At 47.9% G+C, this 21,859-nt stretch overlaps 1 protein-coding gene across 1 annotated transcript in view; it reads right to left on the bottom strand.

Moving 5' to 3' along the window:
* The window catches only part of PLEKHM1 (pleckstrin homology and RUN domain containing M1), a 351,512-nt gene that overhangs the window by 56,312 nt on the left and 273,341 nt on the right, over nt 1–21,859 (bottom strand). The window contains exon 11 of the mRNA XM_069634062.1: nt 17,768–17,831. Within this exon, the coding sequence (XP_069490163.1) occupies nt 17,768–17,831 (64 nt within the window). The remainder of the gene's footprint in view (nt 1–17,767; nt 17,832–21,859) is intronic.

The following is a 21,859-nucleotide window of genomic DNA, read 5'->3' as shown; positions in this document are numbered from 1 at the left end:
AAAGTCTCATTTGTTGTTTATATGTCTATGAAGAATGTCTCACACTCATATCCATGTAACTCCCTTTGTGCACTGTGCTTATCCTTTAAAAATAGCATCTTTGCTCTGGGCCAACCTTGACTCCTCGTCGGGTCGGGTCTGCTCACGGGGCTGTTTTTCCATGTCTCCTGATTCTTACAGCCTTGGCCTGTTTGAGGTTGCTTGGTTAAATTTCACATGAACTGTCATCCATTATCCTGATATGGCCGTCCTTCCTACATTATATATTTCTCTATATCAAGCTTTTATACGTTGTCTTTCTACCTTGCGTTACTGCATATTTACACTTATTGGTCAGTAAATTACTACTTTAGATTCACGATTACTTTAGCTTCAGATTCATGTTACTCTTAGTGCTTCCGTTACTTCGTTAGTTCTAAGTGTTTTCATATTGTTTCAGCATATGTTCATATATCTTCTTTATGATATCAGTTTGTCTTCATCAGATTTTACTTTAACATCTGTCCATGCTATTCATTGATGCATTCTGACATCTTTTTAGGTGACATCCTTCCATGCGACATTCTTTCATATTTTCAGTGCGAGGGTACATTCTGTATGGCAGTCTGAGTGCATAACGTCTCTCATACACTCAATGAGAGTAGAGGAACGATGCAGGGGGCCCCAGTCATAGCTGTTCCACGACTGTTCCAATAGGACGCTGGTGAGGGAGCAGGAACTGGCAGGATAGCGTTTTAACCTGCTCCTCTACATACCCCCTCCCGGCCGAATTTGACTAAAATTCTCTTCAATGGTCCTCATCTCCTCTGCATTTATAAGCATATTTTCTTCATCCTGCTTTTTCTTTGGGATCCAAATCTTGGTCAGCCCCCTCAGATGTCCTGTATTCTTTGTGTGTTCATCCACGCTCCAGGTCATTCGACAGCACTCTACAGATGGCGAACAGAATATCCAATGTCCCACATATCTTTTCCGATCCTTAGGGTGATAGAACTTGGTTGCTGGAGGTGCAATTACCCATTCTCTTACTGTGGCTACTATCTACCGGCCTCCTGGTCAAATCACCTCATTTCTTTCTGAGAGGGCGGACTTCTCCTCCCTCCTGTCCTCTACCACTCAACTCCTCCTCCTCCTCCTCCTCCTCGGTGACCTCAATATCCATTTAGACTCTCCTTGTTCCTCCTCTTTACTCTTCTGTGGCCTCTGCCACTCCCTGACCCGTCCATCCTGCCCTCTGGCCCGACTCACTCTGCAGGGCACACACTCGATGTCTTGATCTCCTCTGACCTCCCCCTCTCCATCCCTCTGACCACTCCTCCCTCCTGGAACGATCATTCCCTCCTATCCTTTCATCTCTCCCCTCTTCCCCCAAGCCAGGCCCAGCCCAACACCGCCACCTACCTTCTCGGACATCCGGCCCATGAAGTGTGTGTCAGTTGAGGCTTTCGCCGCCACCTTCTCTCCCCCCTCCCACCTCTGGCTGTCTCACATCCTGACACTGCCCTGTCTCAGCTCTACTCTTCAATTTCTGATACTCTTGATGCTCTTGCCCCTGTCATGAGGATCTGTTTGAAGTCCAAATCCAAGTGCAATTCCTGGTATGACTCCGACCTAGCTACACTTAAACGGAAGTGTAGGGTGGCTGAGAGGAAATGCAGGGCTTCTTGTTCATCCTCTGACAAACTGACCCGTCGCCTGCACCAAAGGCAATACAGACTCTCTGTCCTCAACAAGAAGAGTCCACATTCAAGCTCGTGTCTCTGCAGCATCTAACAACTCGGCCAAACTCTTTAAAATCTGCAAGGAGCTGGCCAACCCTGCTGCAGTCTCTACCCCTCCTGTTGCCTCCCAGGCTCTTTGCAATGCCCTTGCCTCTCAATTTATCTAAAAAATCCATGACATCCTGTCCACTCCTGCCCCTCCTCTCCCCTCCCCGTCTGAGGAGGAGATTGGCCTGAGGGCCTTGGACCATGACACTGCCATTAAGGTAGATATTAATGATGACTTTAGAGGAGTCGAAGGAAGCCATGAGAACTTCCGAGCGAATGCCAACATTAATGGGAGAGGAGGAGATAGGACAGAGCACAGAGATTATATGAAGAGTCCATAGATCTGGCGAAGAAACGACAAAGGATGTCAGTGAGGGTCTGTCTGAAGGAAGTATTGGAGTAGGTGTCTGCGTTAGGAAGACCAGGGTTAGAGGCCAAGATATCCTTTTTGAACTTCTTCCTACCAGACTTAGCGAGAATGGAAGGAGAGTCAATGGAGAAGCAGTTGGAAAAGATAGGAGAAAGCGAAAACGCAATGGGGGTGGAAGCGAGGAGAGGATGGAGAAGCTGGAGGGGGTGGGGGGTGGGCTAAGGCAGGTAGGTGTGGGACAAAAGAGAGTGGTGAGGTCACTGGGCTGGCAAGTTACAGAGAAGCAACAGTATACAAGCAAACATGGGAGTAACAAGCAGAAAGAACAGCGATAGTCAAAAGGTGGTAGGAGTGAGTACAGAAGGAGGGAACTAACCCATAGTTCTGGAGGTGACAATGTCAAGGGAGTTCAGATTTCTTAGAGGAGTGAGGTGGCAGCATCATTGGGGTTAGGGTGTAGGGAGGACCCCAATTAGCGATCCGAAGCGGACAGGGGCCTTAGCAGTGGGCCTTTGCTCAGAGGGCTGGCTAAAGCCTGCCGGTCCCTGGTTGGATAGAAGAAAACACTCAGCAACCAATGGGAGTGCAGGCAATAGTGGGAAACCCCATGCTATCAAAATAGCAAGGCAGCTTCAGGTATTAAAAAGCTCAAAAAACGGCAACATGATCAAAATGCCCAATAAAACAGTGCTTTTCCAATAATTTTCTTTTTTTTTCAATTCTCGATTTTTCAGAGTCAATAATTCCCCTGTAGGTGCAGAAAATGCACAGAAAGTGCACCTACCTAATGGAGGGGTCAGCAGCCAGGCACAACCTCCACATGTGCAGGAAACAGATGGCCAGGAGGGTGGAAACAGGACCTCAATCTCAGTGAAAAGCATATGAAAGAAAGGTCTAGTCTTTTCCAGATAATATAGGACTGCCCTGCGCACATCAAGTGTGTGTAGGCTTCTTTCTGCCACGTTAGTGGTGTTCTGGAAGAAGGTGGGTAGTTCTATTGATTGGTTCACATGGAACTTTGAAATGAATTTAGGCACAAACCGTGGGCGAGTGTGCAGAACCACCTTGTCCTTGTGAATTGTGACAAATGGTTCCTGAACTGAAAGGGCCTGTAGTTCACTAACTCTTCTTATTGAAGTGACGGCCACTAGGAAGGCGGTCTTGTAAGTGCGTGTTTTAAGGCTAGCCTTATGCATAGGTTCAAAGGGAGATCCCATTAGTCTACTTAATACCACATTTAGGTCCCATCCGGAAACTGGGTTTGAAATAGGAGGGTGAAGTTAACCCCTTCCATAAATGCCATTATCACCGGGATCTTCCACCAGGACACCTTTTTCTGGGACGTAGCATAAGCTGAACGTGTAGCTAGGTGTACCTTCAGGGAATTAAAAACCAGCCCGAGTAGAGTAAGTGAGCCAGGTATAGGACAATATGTGTTGGTGAGCAGTCTACGGTATTGATGCTCTAGGAATTGCACCAGATAGCAAAGCGTGTCCATTTATTGGCGTAGCAATGTCTGGTGTTAAGCTTTCTTGCTTCTCCAAGTATGTCCATACATCTCTGAGGAAGTTGGAGGTGCCCCAACTCTATGACTTCAGGAGCCAGGCTGCCAAGTTGAGAGTTTGTGGGCATGGATGGAGTGTCCCCCCCCCCCCCCCTGTCTTGTGATATAGCATGCTGTATGGGCAAGGTAGCTTCACAGAGGTGAGACAGACATCCCCATCAGATGGGAGAACCAAGGTTGGCGGGCCCACATTCGGGCCACCAGAATCACTGTGACTGGTTCCTGGTGCATCTTGTGCAATATCATGTTGAGTAGAGGAGTCAGGGAGGCGGAGGGGCGGTAAGCATAGACATTTCCCTGACCATGTTATCCAGAGACCATTCCCCTTGGAGCGGTTCTGGGGGTACCTGGAGGTGTAATCTGGGCATTGTGCGTTCTCCAGAGTTGCGAACAAGTCGATCTCTGGGAAGCCCCATTCCACGAAACTGTTGGAGACGATGTCTTTGTGTACAGCCATTCGTACTCCGTGGGTAAAGGGAAGTCTCTGCTGAGCACATCTGCCAGAAGATTGAGTTCCCCTGGAACGTGTTGAGACAGGAGGAACATCTTGTGTTTGAGAGCCCACTTCCATATGTTCTGAGACAGTTTGGCTAGCCCTGGATAGTGTGTGGCCCTCTGTTTGTTCAGGTAATATATGGCTGTGGTGCTGTCTGTGAGGACTAGTACTGTCTTACCCTGTAGTTGTGTCTGAAAAGCCTTCAGGGCTTTGAACATTGCTAACAACTCCAACAGGTTTATGTGGTTGGATGCTACTGCCTGGGACCAAATGCTGTGCACCGTGTGATGAAGGAGGTGAGCCCCCATTCCCGTGAGAGATGCGTCCGTTGAGTGGTTTCTACTGCGGGGGTGGTGAAGGTTTTCCCCTGTAAGAGGTTTTCCCTCGACCACCAATGCAGAGACCACAAGGGCTGCCGAGACAACCACTAGATTGTCCCATTGTCCGCTGGCCTGACACCATTGGGTGTTGAGCCACTCTTGCATGGGGCACATGCGCAAATGTGCATGTGGAACTAAGTAAATGCAAGAGGCCATCATCCCTAACAGTCGCATGGCTTTGCGTACAGTCACCTCGCGATTGGCTACATAGTGAGGGATCTGGAACAGCACGTTTTGAACCCTCTTCTTAGAAGGGAAGACAAGGCCGTCTTCTGTCTGAATTAGAGCCCCGAGAAATAGTTTGACTTGACTGGGGTCTAGACTGGAATTTTTCCCGTTGATTCAGAATCCCAGACTGAAGAGTAGATCTACCGTCCTCTGGGTGTTTGATAGTCATTTTCCGTACGAATCCCGTTATTTGCCAGTCGTCGAGGTATGAATAGACTGGGATGGACTGCCTGCGCAGGTGAGCCGCTACTACCGCCAGCACCTTTGAAAATACCCATGGGGGTGAGGCAATGCCGGGAAGGACCTTGAAGTGATAGCTTTTGTCCTCTATCATGAACCTTGGGTACTTTCTGTGCGCTGGCAGCATTGAAATATGTAAGTATGCAACTTTCATGTCCAATGTTGCCATGTAATCCCCCTGTTTAAGCAGAGTGATTACTTCCTGCAGTGTTATCATTCTGAACTTTTGAGGCTTGACAAACTTGTTCGCTGGGCGCAGGTCTAGCACAGGGCAAATGTGAGATCCTTTTTGGGTACAAGGAAGTACACTGAATAAATAGCCTTGTTTACCTGTAGAATGAGGACGACTTCTATCGGCCCTTTTCTTGCAGGATCTCCACCTCTTGAAGTAGGATCTTTATATGTGTTCTGGCGATAAGTGTCTGGACTTTGGTGGTCGGTATGGAGGTGGTCGGCTGAACTGAATACAGTAACCGCAGGTGACTGTTTTGAGCACCCACTGGTCTGTGGCGATTCCCTCCCATGCATGAAAGATGTTATTCATCCCCTGACCGGAGAGGCATTGGAGGGTTCCCGAACTGCGAGTCATTTTTCAGTGGAGGCTGGGGAGCCTCTTGTGGCAGAGTTTCTACCCCTTCCTTTGCCACGGCGCTGCTCTCTTTGTTGATACTGGCCCGTGGCGGTTGTCCCTTGTCCAGAGGACCAAGGTATATTCCCTTGATTGTGGAGGGAACGTGGGAAGGATTGTCCCAGAAAGGAGCGGCAAGAGCTACCCCCATTGCTGCTATTAGGGTCTTTGAGTAATTTGGTTCAGAGACTTTAAGGTTTTGTGTTCCTTTTTCGCTGTTTTCAAGGCCTCATCCACTGATTTCCCAAAGAGGTTAGTCTCTTAAACTGGCTTGTTAATTAGGGAAGCCTGGGTCTCGGGTTTAAATCCCAAATTATTTAGCCAGGGTACCTTGGGCCAATGTTCGTCCCGCTGTTTCTGCAGCATACATGGTGTTTTTGAGAATGTTCCGATTGACCTGCCTCCCTTCAGACACAACTGCCAGAAGGCGTGATCGTGTTGGCTCCGGGACTTCTTGCAGGCTCTCCTAGAGCAAATTTCATTGGACATCGCTATAACTAGCCAGCAATGCGGTGTTAGCGATCCTATTGGAGTAAGCTCCTGATGTTGGAATGTGCTTCCTAAGGGCATCTAACTTCTTGCAATCCTTGTCTGTTGGTGCCTCAGCTGTAGACAAGGGTACTCTGGCTCCCTTCCTTGTAGTTGTGACTACTAGGGAGTCAGGAGTGGCATGTGCCCGGATATATAGCAGGTCTGTTGGAGGGGCGAAAGATTTTCGAAACATGGATTTATAGCTCTTGTTTGAGGTTGAGTTAACAAAGAGGGAGTAATGCGCCTTTCGATAGAATTCAATAGTGGTATCGCTTGACTTGTGGGTGGTTTCTCTTTTAAAATGTCCTCCACAAAGTCGGTGTCTTGCACCACCTCTTGCGTGGCAATCTGAAAGTGTTCAGTTGCTTTTTTAAGAATAGCATTGAATGCCATCTGGTCATCAATAGGAGAGGCCTCCTTTGAGGTGGTTAGGAGGGAGGATGTATACACAGAGTGCCTGGATCTGGAGTAGTGGAAGGTGACATTCCATGGTGCCTCGCCTACTGGTTTTTGGTCACCCCAATCTGGGCCCTGGTCTGGTGTTTCGTCAAAGGGATTTGCTCCTTGATCATAGGGGTCCTGATGGATCTCCTCAGGTTCTGACAGGTCAAACACCTCCTCGTGAGGGAGCTGACTGGAAGTCCTTTGAACCTTGGACAAAGTAGGGTAGGAGTCTTCCTCCCTTGGTCTTTTTGGGATGATAAACCTTTCTGAAAAATTTACAAACTTGGAAAGCTTGTTCATATATCCCTCAAACCTATCTCTGTTTAATAGAGATGACCCAGAGGGGTCTGGAGGGGGAAATTAGGCAGTTGAGATTTGTCAGGCAGTGGACTTGGGTCTCTAGGTGGTCAAGATTTGTCTGCCAGTGTCTTTGATAGGTTCTGGGACACATCCAAATGTTCTTCTCGACATGTCCTTTGGCCTATTTGCCGCCAAGATGATGTTCGCAAGACTCACGGATCCCTGGCGTATCTAGGAGTGATTTTGACAAGCCCAACGGCTTTGTTGCGTTTTTCAGCGCTGCTGAAACCTTTGGCGCGGATGCGCTCTTATGAGGCATCCCAGCGCTCTTATGATGTTTGGTGCAGACGTCCTTTTGACTTGGATGCCCGGACGCATGCCGTATGGACGGTTGCGGGGAGGGTGGCAGAGTATGGGGATCTGTGGGTTCTGTCGATTGTTTCGGCGTTCCTGTTGGTCTCTCTGGCCTTCCCGAGTGTCGAGGCAGCTCAGGGAGTTGTGGGTTTTTCTTTACGTGGTGTGTGTCTGTGTGTCGCCGGGGTGTTGTCTCCTCATAGCAGAACCGGTGGCCTGATTGCCGGGGACAGGGACGGACATCTCGGAACTTGCCTGTTCCGCAGAGAGGTCAATGGCCTCTGCAAACGGGGCCATGGCTGTCGCTTACATCCTCGTCACTCGAGGCGCCTGCACCGACGGGGGAGCTACTCTTGGCCTGCTGCATGGCATAGGTCGCCCACCACTTCGTCTGCCGTTCTTTCATAGTCTTCGGACGTAAATGTCCATAGGGCTGGCAGGATTGCTTGTTATGATCCTGAGGTAGACACTTACACAGACGGTGTGTGTCTTTCCATGGATATTTGCCTTTGCAAGAAGGGCAAAACATAAAAGGAGTCTTGTCCATAGCTCAGGGTAAAAGTGACAGCGAAACCAGAAGGGAAAAGAGAAGGGTGAAGGAAATGCATTCTACAAAGGAATCAAACACACAGGCCCCACTCTCCCTACTGTGTAGGCCAGACCGGAGGGCCGAGGCCATGTGGTGGACAGCGTCGACCGAAGCACCAGTTGCCGAAATCTGCAGTCTTTGGCGTTGGTTCAGGAGTAGTCGCTGAAGAAAAAAATGAATATTAAACGACCAACGGTCGTGGACAATGAAATAGAAATTTAGAAATTTAAGAGCTCTGCATATGGCGACCAGCTAGCTAGGCAAAAGAAAACAATCTGAGGGACCTAGACATGTGAGGGATTTTGGGTACACTTCATGTCACGTTAGGGATAGTTTTGCAAGCACGCCCATGTTAACGTCCCCTTTCGATCCTCAAAAGACGAGATGCAATACTCTGCGATTACCACTAGATGTTGGACTATATGCACAGCATGTGATTCTAAGCAGATTAACAAGCATCAGAAATAAGACTTCTTCCTGGCAATATTGCAGTTTCTCTTCTTTTTACCTTATATCCTTTCTCTGAAAGTATGGTCATGAGATTAACTGAGTCTTCTCTGTACCTTTCTTCTGTCTCACTACCAGTGGTCGAAGTGTACAAAAAGAAGTAGTGGAACTATGTTCCCTGCTGGCCTGTCCCCGCATCCCTCAAACCCGATCAACACACCCACTCCCATGCACAATACAAACACCTAAACAAATGTGCCTGTTTAAGTGAACGTTTAGTGCACTGCACTGAAGGGAACGTTTCAACTTCTTCCTACACTTATTTTAAAATGAAACCATTCCAGAACTGTTTCTTTTTAAAATAAAGTCTAGGAACAGTAAAACTTAATTTGAAAAAGTAGAGGAGCACCGCTCCCAACTGCTCCTGCTCACTACACACCAAAATGTCATCTACATACTGAATTATTGCACTTTCAAGTTGGACATTAACCAAGTCCATCTGAAGGACACTGTTGAAGATCGAAGTAGATTCGCAGTACCTTTGGAGGTAGCGTAGTATGCTTTAGTTGTGCATTTTTATACAAAAAGGATGTTGAATCCTGTGAGTCTTCATGAAGGGGAATCGAGAAGAACAAGTTACTTACCAACTTATAAGGTTCTTTCGACTGGATGTTCCTCCAACGTATTCCACATTTTTGACCTGTAATGTCCGCAGCTGTGCACTTAGGAAACATTTTTGGCAGAGGGCGTCCTGCGTCGATGACGTCGGGTCGATGTCCCTTGAAGGCCTCCATCGAGGGCGACGTCACCGGATGTTATAAATAGGACGCACGGCGTCCGTAGCCTCAGTTTAAGTTTTTTCCCTCAGAACGTGTGGGACCAATTTAATGCCTGCTTGACTGCACATAGCCTTGCGGAAACGTAAGCTGCAATCGCACAGGAAATTCGCCAGAGGGGTAGGCTGGGAGGGCGATGTGGAATACATTGGAGGAACATCCAGTCGAAAGAACGTTACCAGTTGGTATCTTCTAAGATCTTTGCACATCTGCTTGACAATTTATGGTCGTGGGCCAATGAGGCTAATCTCATCCCACTTAATCAAACTGGGTTCCAATGTGGCTCAAATACGTCGACAAATTGCCTCGCATTGCATGCTGTAATCCAACAAGCATGGTCGACCCGCCAGTGCCCCGTATATGCCACTTTTATTGATAATAGTGCCGCCTTCGACACTGTAAATCAGAAAAGCTTTGGCAGAAACTGTCAGCTTGGAATGTTCCAGCCGGACTCTTGTCCATGATAACCCAGCGCCATACAGATACTCGGGTCAAGATCATATTGGATCAATCAGGGTCATTCTCTACCTGGATTCAGACAACATGGGGTCGAAAACAGGGTTGCAATCTTGCCCCTTTCCTGTTCATTTTATATCTTGAAGATATGGGGCCTGCTCTGGCAAATTCCAAGTCGATTCCACCTAAGTTGGATGGTTTTTCCCTACAGTGGCTCAGCTATGCAGAGGACATCCTTCTAGACCTCACCCCAGAGGGCTTGCAGGCACAACTGGACTCTCTAAAGAGGTTTCCTGATTCTCTGGACTTTACGGTCAACATTCAGAAAACCAAGGCCCTGGTTTTCCATCCACCTGGCCGCCGCAGGATTACTATTCCCTGGAATTTAGATGGTGTTCCTCGTGAGGTGGTCAAGGAATATAAATACCTGGGGATCAACATCGAGGAAGGCCTGTGGGGTAATTCTCATCTTGCCCACAGTAAGGTCAGATGTGCCTAGGCCATTGGATCAGTTGGAAGCCTGGCACGTATCCCGGGGGATGGCTACTCAGCTGGAAATTGTAACTCAGCTATTTTTGACATAGATTAGTCCCATTCTTTTGTATGGTGCTGAATGCTGGTACTCCGGGTCGAATCTCAAGTTGCTGTGCTCGAATCCATGATGCTAAAGAGATTATTTTGCTTGCCTCTCTGTACAGACCTTTTTTCCTCGAGTTTGAGATATTCTCTGGCAAAGCGGTATTGCAGACGTTGTTGAACTTCTTTTGGCGTCTAGCCAATGCAGCAGACGGCACACTTAACGCCATCATTTTTAAGGCAGCCCTGATCAAACTTGCACCAATGGTTGGCAGCGGTGTCCGGGGTATCCATCAGTTTGTCTTAACCACGTTTTAAAACGGTCATGAAAAACGTGGTTCATGCTCACTTTCGTGAACAGTATATGTTGAGCAGTCGCTAACAAAGGCCCACAGCAGACTGTTCATTGAGTATATCTTGGCTAGGTCTTACCTACAAATTGCTCAATGTACTTCGGGGTGTAATTCCCTGATATGGGACAATCTGAAGCTGAAAACAAACTCTGTAAAATTCTTGGAGATAACCGGGGCGTGGGAACAAATTCCTAAGCCTGTACGGCTATGCAGGTTATGCGGCAGCTTGGAAACTGTGCAGCACTTGATGACTCCGTGCGAGTCGAAGGCCCTACGGGCAGTAGCCAGGCTAGCCGCCGGTTTAGATCACTCTTTCTGAAGAGGCACTTTGGGATCTCTTTATTGGGAGTGGGAGGAGGGGGAAATAATGAGTCTTGTGTTCTTTTCTTTTCTCATGTTTCTTTTTTATGTGTTAAAAAGTTGCTGTAATAACTACTGTATAACATGATAAATAAATAAATAATAATTTAAAAAAAACAATTGTAAACTTGGGGAAGGAAGCTGATCCCAATCTAAGAGCTGGAAGAAGCTCTGAACTTTACTTTGAACACTATTTATTTTGCTGCGGACATCCTTACACATTTTATACAGTTCGACGTGAGCACAAGTATACGTTTTGGACACAGACAGATTTTTGCTGTGGACTTCCTGACAAAGACTATCCTTATTTTATTTAGGTACGGAAATCCCAATTTAGGGCACGTTAGGCCTTATCCAAAGCTACATTTCGAGACAGTTCAACTTTGTTGACCAAACTTGAACGTGTTGTCTGTCTGCTTCATGATGCCTTCACAATAGTCTGTGTTTGCATGTCACATGTTTTGTCGCACAATACAATTTCACATTTCAGTCCTTGTATGTGGAGTCAACTACTCAGGAGGTGTGTTTAGCCTGTCATTGTACATCTTGCACACTGCACATAGCCATCACTTGTTGCTTTCATGGTCTGTCACATGGCAGCAGGCAATTGCGGGTGGTTGGGGCCTGTTCATTGCTCCCATGCATAATTACCGATGGGAGTCTGGGTTACATGTGCAGGTTGTCCGAGTGGATTCCATGATGAATTTCTATATGTGGTGACTTGAGTACATGCCAAGTCAACTGCCAGTGTCATGTCCCTTAGTTGCAGTTTAGCAGAATGCCATTCCATTGTATGGCAGTGGTCTTCACACCCTTACATAGCAGACACTCCAGGACCTCGACTGGTGTTTATGGGTCATGCACCTAGTCGTTCGCCACTCCCCTCAGGTCGCACAAACGGTGTCAGGGATGCAAGCTTTTCAGAATTGCAGAGATTTGTTGGGGCAACTATCCTTGTGCAACATTGTACTGTGTAGTTTTACTTTTAATGGATGGTAACCTTGGTCATTGGTAATTTAGCCAACTGCCCTCTTTGCCTGCCTGCTACAACCCCTCACCCCCCTCCCAAATCTTGGGGCCTTCCCTGGACATACTTTGGACACTCCTAGGTGGCCCAGCCCCCCCCCCCCCCACACCTCCCACGTTGGCAGCCCATCGATGACTTGGGAAGTGTGATGTTGCATTGTGGTACCTGTAGTACAGTGTGTGTAGATGGCCTTGGTCATTTGCTGCTGCAACGTGAGTCATGTCCGACTCCTGTGGGTTGCAGTCCGTCATGTGCGGGCAGGTCCTGCATGTACAGGGTATGCAGTCTCCATGTGTGTTACCCCCTCACATTGCATGTCACTTGTACTGCAAGGTCAGTGTGATGGGACATGTACTCACCCAATATCCAGGTCCGTTGGCATCTGTGACCCTCCATGTATGCCGCCAGCATGCTGTACCACAGGACCATGGCATCATGGGAAGTGAGCACAGCAGTGCATGATGGTGATGAGCAAGTGGAACTGCTTGCGATTCCGTTAGACCTCCTCTAATGCCTGTGGTGCCACCAACTCTACATGGATACAGTCCAGGGCAGCTACCGCAGTGGCAACAAATCAGGCCTTCATGGCCATCACCTGTGCCGGGGTGGTGGGTAGGGCGATATGCCATGACACATGGCGCAGGAGTGCTTCCAGCACCAGAATGAGCACATTTGAAAATTTGGGTTGGGAGATGCCATGCAGTCTGCCCACAGTGTGCTGGAATATGCGTGTCACAAGGAAGTGCAGGACCAACACCAGCTTCACCAGCGGTGGTATGGCTAACCTAATGTTTATCCTGCTTCCAATTTCCTCCTGCATCAGGGTTAGCAGCTCTGTGATTGTCTGCTTGTTTAGCCGAACAGGTTGAGCATCTAGCTTTCTGAGGGCCCACGGTAAGGCACTGACCCAGCACAGGGGCGCACGCTTTGCATGGCATCTCATCATCACCACCACCTCTCTTCTGCTACATGTTCCCTATGTTGGTCCTCCAGCCCCTGCAGCCCAATGTTCAGCTGGAGCAGCTGCATGTATATACGCACACACCAGTGGCAGTATGGTATTGTTGGGATGTATGTTAGGGGAAGGTGTGGACCTTTTGTACCCTTCATGTGTGAATTGGGTGCAACTGTGGCCTCATTTGCATCACCTGTATGCATTTACCTATTGCATTCAGGTGGAGGCATCTCTGCTTTGTTTTTGCCAGTATTACCAGCATAAAAGAGCAATGTTTTCTGCCATTTCCCAACTGTTAACGCACCGGTAATACCGGCACTTGTTATACCATTGGATATACTGTTGCCGAACAGCAGTGGCATTTCTGGCAATGGTATTGCTTCATACTTGTGATTCGCAGTACGGTAAAAGTGGCAGTAACTGGAATGACCACCACTTTTACTGTATACCGGCATAATCGTGATGAACCCCAATGTCTGCTATACAGTGTAGGAACACAGAGTGAAAGGCGGGCAATGTCCAGTGTGCCAGGAGACAAGCAACTACAGAGATCAAAGGCACAACACACAGTCAGCAGGCAAGGTTGGAACCAAGTAGAGTGAAGAGTCAATGCAATAACCAAATACAGAACAAAATACAAACACAGGAGAACACGAAGCACTTGGCAGAAATAAACCACAAGCACAGGAAATGAAGTTAGGGCTTGTCAAAGAAACAGAATACAGGACTGGTCAAATGAACACAAGCACAGAAACTGTAGTGAAGGGAGAGTGTGTAGATTCATAGACAGGGAAAGGAAATATACAGTCACATACAGTGCAAGATGGAAAAATCATTTGGAAAAAATAAGTTGCACAATACATTGGTGAAATGAAAAATACAGAAAACCCACAGTAAAATCAAGTGACATGTGAAACCCAGGTAAAGGCTGTCGGGGGTCCACACATGGAAACTGCAATTTCCAAACTCCCTTGCTCCATCCCTCCCTCAGCAATTGGTGGATAGTTTAGGGCTGGGGTGCACAACAAATTCACCACATGCCCCTCCCAGCTACCCCGCACGAACAATCCGTCACCCTGAGGACAGCTTGTAAGGTACATTCGGCCCTCCAGCAAAACTAGTTTTGCACCCCCCTCCCTTTGCATCCCTAAATGCAGCCCGGCTACCCAAGCAATTACCCCTCAAATCAGCAGCTTCGCCGACACACACACAAACCACTGGCTCCAAAGATATCTTTAAAAGATGGACACTGCACTAACCGGACACACTCCTCTCTTCACACCTCACCCGCTCTCTCCTTCAGATCCATGAAATCCTCCCACCAGTTCACCCAAACCAGTGATATTGCTCTTCAGCCTATCTTGCAACACTCCAGGCACTGGCACCAGACACTCCCGGCCCTGCTCCCCTGGAAGTCATCGCCACAACCCTTTCTCAGGCACCCTTCTGACCTCTTCCCCCACAACATTAATCCTCCACGACCACCCCAGTTGCTGCACACAACCCTTCCTTTCCTCCTCCTCTCCCCAGCCTCCACACCCCTCAGAAGAGACTCCACACAGCTAGCCCCTCACACACTCACCCCACCTTCCACACCACACCCGCCAACTCCTTCAAGACCCTCATCTCATAAGCCCTCTTCTTACACACAAGGAATTCACCCCCCCTCCATCTCTCACCACTCCTCAGAAGAGACAACAGACCCACCCATAGTAACCCCTCTCCTCCCAACAACTACCACTCCCTAACCCCACCCTGCCTCAGACCTTCCTTCCCTTCACACTGGGGCCCCCAAGAGGGGATCTCGGCTCCAACCCTCACCCACTCCCTCAACTATCCCGCCTCTGCACCCCCTACCTATGGCAAGCCACCAACGTCCACTTAGTCCTCACAGCAAACGCCCCTCTAAGCATCGGTCTTTCATGCATCCTAATCAATGCCAAAAACCGACAACATATAGGACTTAATATCCTCTGAAGGCTCTGACTTTTCATCACAGAAACTTGGTTCACCCAGGGCTTCCAGCCCATAAGGGCCTCCGCCCCCGTGCTACACCCTAATCATGCACAACCAAATCAGCAGGGAAGGCAGTATCGTCATCCTCTACAATTCCCGCCTCAACATTTCACACTATGAAGAACAGGCCAGCGACGCAGAATACGAATCTTGCCACTTCAGGTGGGTCAGATCTCCATCAGCCATTTTGGCCAATGACTCTTCAAAGCTCTTAGGCCACGCACCCCAATCAGAGCCTCCTGTAACAGACAAGGCTCCTCCCCTAGATCGTTCACTCCTACCCTTAAATCCCTCAAAACCTAAAACCACATAAACGCAGATGGTGGGCTCACCCTTCACCTCATAACAGATCTGCGTGCGCCCAACAGATGAAATCCACACAGGGCAGAAATTCAGAAGGCCAAAAACATCCTACTGGAACAGATTCTCCACAAGATCGTCTCAGTATTCAAGGCCCCTACTTGCACTTCTTCCACGCAACACCTCACCCAATGACTCTCTCCGACTACTTCTATGACATTGTCGTGGATATAAACTGCATTGGCTCTAAATTAGCAGTGCTGCCGCCTCGCCACCCTGCACCCTCGTCTGGGCTCTCAGAACCCACCCACCCCCTGCCTGCTCTTTTCTACCTTCTCTCCTATCTCCCACCCTGAATTACTTAAGCTACTAGCCAACAGCTGCCCTTTGGGATATCCTGGAGAACCCTGCACTCCTCCTCTCCTCAAAGAAATACTTTCCTCAACCTGTGCCGGCAGCTTTGCAAGATCTATCAATATCACTTCCCTCAATTCAGACATGTTACCAGCAGCATTCAAGACACCCCACATCAAACCCCAGCTCAAAAAACCCTTCATTGACCACCCCTTCTACCAGCCAACTACAGTCCTCTCTCCAACAACCGCTTCATAGCCAAACTAATCGACCGAACAGCCTATTCCCAGCTATGCGTTTTCACTGAATCAAACCTGATCTTCGACTAGTCCAGCTTCAGACCCCTATGAGGAACTGAATCTTTCCTAGTCTCAATCTGGGATGATCCCAAAAGAACTTCAGAATCAGAAGGTTGTGCCGCACTTATGCTCTTGATGCCCTCTGTAGCCTTTGACAGGATTGACCACTGCACCATCACGCACAGACTCCACTCTAGGCATCAGGGATGCAGCATTAAAGTGGATATCCTTCTCCAACAGATCCCAAGTTACACATGTCTCTTCTCCTAGACTACACTCCTGGTCACCAACAGAGTACCACAGGGCACCTCTGTTTCAACCCTGCTCTTTAACCTCTACACAGATTACACCCAAATAATCTTCAAGATCCCAAAGGACACTTCCAACTCCTCCCCAGACCTTGCCTCACAGAAATAGACCACTGGATGATAGCCAACCACCACCTCCTCAACCCCAGACAAACTGAAATCAATATTTGCGGGAAGATGGCCCTCTTCCCCCAACCCACCCCTTGGCCATCCTCCCTTGGCCCTCCCCCCACCAACCTCCAACACAGTAAAGAACATTGGATGCATCATGGACGCAGATCTGACAGCATCACATCAACTCTGTTAAAATCATGCTATCTCCACCATTGTATTCTCCAATACATCCTCCCCTACTCCCACAGAGTGACCACAATCGCGACCATAGTCCCCTCGCGCCTCGACTATGCCAACTCCCTATACCTGGGTGCCCCAGCGTATCAACTCAAAGCTCCAACAAGGTTCAAAACACTGCAGCCAGACTCCTCCTGGTCCTAGAGAGCACATCACACCCACCCTCCGTGTCCGGGCCTAGCTTCCTTTCGGGTGTCGTTTCACCTTCAATGCTATGTGCATCACCCATCGTGCTCTGCACAACAGCACCAGAATATCCACAACACAAACTCACCCCCTACAAACCCCAACAAAACTGGAGATCAGGCACAGCTCTCCTCCTGATCATTCCTTCCGCCAATTCGACCAGAAAAGGGGCAACCTCCTTCTCTGTACAAGCACCCACACTATGGAAATCTCATCCCTTTCAGCATCCACCACATCGAGGATCACCTCGCCTTCCGGAAGGCACTCAAGACATGATCTTTCCCTCCTGAGTCTTGAGTGACTTAATTCACCCCCCGGACAGATAGGCACGGTCATCAATGAGTCACACGAGGAGACTCCTAGGAAGTACAGAGCATGCACAGAAAGGATTCCTGTAGAGCTGCATGACAGGACCTGTGCTCCGCCAAAATGTTAATCAGCTATGACTCGTGGGTAAATATCGTCTAAATGGAAGATGGCCGTATCCGCCCATGGCACGCTCAACCACCCACACTCTTCTGCATCCATCGTCACTAGAATGCAGCCAAGTCCCACGCCAAAAATTCGTCCTAGCTGGATACAGTCTCCTTGACTTGCGTACTCTCCCAACAGCCTTCAGAGCACCCATCCACTAACCAGTTATACATGGTTCCTCATCAGGGACCTAGCCATCACTACTTCACCTTCAAACTGGCTAACATGCACACATGCATTCTAAACTCCTCTGAACAGCTTCACATACCTCAGACTTTGATGCTCCAAGGGCGTTCACCTACAGTGCTTTGAGGCCATACCAATGGCACTAAGGCACTAAACAAATGACATATTGCATTACATATGCACACAACAAACGTAAATTGGGCTACTGAACAATTTGCTTAGGGATTATTTTTTTTAACTGAGCAATGACTCAGGCAAATGAGCAATTTCACTGACAAATGCCAGAACTGGCTGCAAGGGTCACAGGTCTTGGGACCACTTGCAACAATACCATCACATAAGGTTTGAACATGGTTTAAACGTGGTAGCCAGTTTTCTGTTCTGCAGTACCTGTTGGAGATCAGTTATACTGTATTTCTGTGGCGCTTCCAAAAGGTAGTTTCTGTGATCAAGCCTAAAAACAGAAAAACAAGGGGTAAAAATGACTATGAATAATATACAAGTGTAAAGTGATGAGGATGGTCTTTGCTCAAGTTACAAGCAGGTCATTATATTTCAACATTTCCATTTCAACACACATCCTGGTACTGACCATCAGTAAAATTACCTTGTGATCAGAGTTATCATCATCTTTCTTTGTACATAGTAAAGCACATTGCCAGATCCTAAAGACTCCAGAATAGATCTATTTAGCAGATCCTTTTCCCTCAGACAATCCAATTTTCTTAACCTTTGCGTCTCAGCCGCAGAGTAGACTGACATAACACATAAGTCACCCCATATTGCACATCCATGAGAACATGAGCGGGAAAAAGGAGTAAAGTACATTGCTGCACAACTAAACTTTCAGTGGTACTTGTGTTTTAAAAGAAAATCATATAATTATCAACCATAAACCTATACAGTGAAGGTGTCCAGATTATGCTTGCCGGGTTAAAGGCAAGGTATTGCAGGTTAGCTGTGTACAAATCGAGGCAACCCAATGATGTAATGCCACCAAAGTCATAGGATTAGTGGAAATGCAACTGCATGCCATCCATCTCAGAAAGGTGACATTTGAACCTAGTGGCACCACAAAAGTGGTTTCATCAAAGTAAGTTGCATATCAACTGTAAAACTATTACACTAACTTAAAAAGCTGACTAAAGCCGATGCAAATGACCACAAAATTGCAACCACATGCTTTGGTAAAATCAGTGTCCCCAGTTGCAGTGGAAAACAAAAACTCAGCTGAGTATTTATGTGCTAAATGTTCAGATTTTCCACAACAGTACAAAACTGGCTGGTCAAATTGAGAGTGCCTTATAATGCAAACCCCACTGTACCACAATTGGATTTTCTAGTTTGTATAGATGGTCAGATTAATGATGCCATATAAAGTCTATGTTTGCCATACTGTAGGATGGGAGATGGTTCTTTGAATGTTTCCTGTATTGCCCGAATTTATTTTCACTGATTTTGCTTCTTTGTTTTACCAATAACAGTAGGGGAGGGGGGTATAAAATTCCTATGCGGGACAGGATGAGTGAGCAGTGTTCGAGTGGAGTGGAGGCAGATTGACAGAGCAGGCAAAGGTAGGAAAAATGAGCAGAACATTGAGAGGACTTATTTGCAGATTTCTGCATGCGAGGTGTTGGTTCGGAGAGCAGCTGTACTTGTTTGTAAACGTTCATTAATGGTGGCTGGGAGGTCTGAGTGGGGTTACAGAGAAAGAAGGATAAGAGTACGAGGAGTATCCCAGGTAGTGTTCGATGTGTATGAAAGTGGGAAGAGGGTAGTAGAGAGGAGAGAGGATAGAAGGGAAGAGAGGAGATTGCAGGGGGTCAGTAGACTGGATAGAGGGGAAGAGACGGTAGGAGATTGTGTGATCAACAGAGGAACAGAAGGACGGAGTAGTGGTATGGACAATACGAGGAGGGAGTGGAGTAAGGAAGTGAAACATCAGGGAAAGAAACACTAGGGAGTGGAAACAGTGAAAGGAACTGGGTGCTTGAAAATGCGACAAACTATAAAATTGTGCAGAGTTGCCAGGATAGGTTCCCACCTACGAGCACTCCAGAGAGCGTAAGATCGAAAATGCCAAGAACTTTAGGTCATCATCCTAGTGAGTGTTAGGGTTATGGAAGTGGGAAGTCCAGGGGCGATGAGAAACGCAGCCCATAGTGTGCAATATTTTGTCATACCATCAAGATTTTAAATCAGAGTTTTCAAAATAAAAACTATTGAACCGCCCTTTAAAGTCTGGATGACCATTCGGTCCTCTGTGAAAGGTGACACTGAAAATAAAGGGCCAGCACAGAAATATGTAAAAACAAACTCTCAATCTAGTGGTGATAAAACATGTTAAGATGAAAATAATAAGAGCTAAAGGACGACACTTAGGCAGTGTGACAAATCCCAGGGTATTGTCACTGCTTCGATGGTGGGAAGCACCGTCCCATGGGGTCAGGGAGGCGAGTCTGCTACCAGATAGTCCCCCTGGGGGTGGTACTCTGCAGGTGGATCTCATGGGGAGGAAAATCCTTCATGGTACTGGTGATGATGTCCCTCGGAGAACGTGGTATCCATTTACCCCTTTGGTGTCCCCGCTCGCCTCATCCCCCCACTCAGGTACCTTTGGTCCCCCATACCACTATGTTATATTAAAGTAGAGGATATCCTTGATAATTTTACAAAGGTAGCGGGCGCCCCTCTCTCGCAAGAACAGACATGATAACCTGTTCAGTGGTTATTAACCACTTGAGAGTTCGCAGCCACTGCTTTTACTCACTGTGCCTTTCACAGATGGGAAATATCCATTTGCATATCAGTCTTTGTCCTGCCCAGGGGCAGTCCAGCACCGAAATACAATGGCAATTCCAATCTGAACGAGAGTACCACCAGCAACCCCATACACGTGTTTCACCCTTGTTGGGGATCATCAGTGAGGTGAAGCTGATGCCTCTCTAAGCACAGTGAGAGGGAGACCACGTCTGGTTGCCCCCAGGAGACCTAGGGTTACCAATCCCAGGTTCCTTAACAAATAGTTTTACAAAGGTAGCGGGCGCCCCTCTCTCGCAAGAACAGACATGATAACCTGTTCAGTGGTTATTAACCACTTGAGAGTTCGCAGCCACTGCTTTTACTCACTGTGCCTTTCACAGATGGGAAATATCCATTTGCATATCAGTCTTTGTCCTGCCCAGGGGCAGTCCAGCACCGAAATACAATGGCAATTCCAATCTGAACGAGAGTACCACCAGCAACCCCATACACGTGTTTCACCCTTGTTGGGGATCATCAGTGAGGTGAAGCTGATGCCTCTCTAAGCACAGTGAGAGGGAGACCACGTCTGGTTGCCCCCAGGAGACCTAGGGTTACCAATCCCAGGTTCCTTAACAAATAGTTTTACAAAGGTAGCGGGCGCCCCTCTCTCGCAAGAACAGACATGATAACCTGTTCAGTGGTTATTAACCACTTGAGAGTTCGCAGCCACTGCTTTTACTCACTGTGCCTTTCACAGATGGGAAATATCCATTTGCATATCAGTCTTTGTCCTGCCCAGGGGCAGTCCAGCACCGAAATACAATGGCAATTCCAATCTGAACGAGAGTACCACCAGCAACCCCATACACGTGTTTCACCCTTGTTGGGGATCATCAGTGAGGTGAAGCTGATGCCTCTCTAAGCACAGTGAGAGGGAGACCACGTCTGGTTGCCCCCAGGAGACCTAGGGTTACCAATCCCAGGTTCCTTAACAAATAGTTTTACAAAGGTAGTGGGCGCCCCTCTCTCGCAAGAACAGACATGATAACCTGTTCAGTGGTTATTAACCACTTGAGAGTTCGCAGCCACTGCTTTTACTCACTGTGCCTTTCACAGATGGGAAATATCCATTTGCATATCAGTCTTTGTCCTGCGCAGGGGCAGTCCAGCACCGAAATACAATGGCAATTCCAATCTGAACGAGAGTACCACCAGCGACCCCATACACGTGTTTCACCCTTGTTGGGGATCATCAGTGAGGTGAAGCTGATGCCTCTCTAAGCACAGTGAGAGGGAGACCACGTCTGGTTGCCCCCAGGAGACCTAGGGTTACCAATCCCAGGTTCCTTAACAAATAGTTTTACAAAGGTAGCGGGCGCCCCTCTCTCGCTGGGGGCAACCAGACGTGGTCTCCCTCTCACTGTGCTTAGAGAGGCATCAGCTTCACCTCACTGATGATCCCCAACAAGGGTGAAACACGTGTATGGGGTTGCTGGTGGTACTCTCGTTCAGATTGGAATTGCCATTGTATTTCGGTGCTGGACTGCCCCTGGGCAGGACAAAGACTGATATGCAAATGGATATTTCCCATCTGTGAAAGGCACAGTGAGTAAAAGCAGTGGCTGCGAACTCTCAAGTGGTTAATAACCACTGAACAGGTTATCATGTCTGTTCTTGCGAGAGAGGGGCGCCCGCTACCTTTGTAAAGCTATCCTTGATAAGACTGGGACGAGGAAG

The sequence above is a fragment of the Ambystoma mexicanum genome, chromosome 13 (genome assembly GCF_040938575.1).
Source record: "Ambystoma mexicanum isolate Mex_15411 chromosome 13, UKY_AmexF1_1, whole genome shotgun sequence".
NCBI lineage: Eukaryota > Metazoa > Chordata > Amphibia > Caudata > Ambystomatidae > Ambystoma > Ambystoma mexicanum.
The sequence above is the reverse complement of the archived record's forward strand: the minus strand, read 5'-3'. Positions and strand labels throughout refer to the sequence as shown.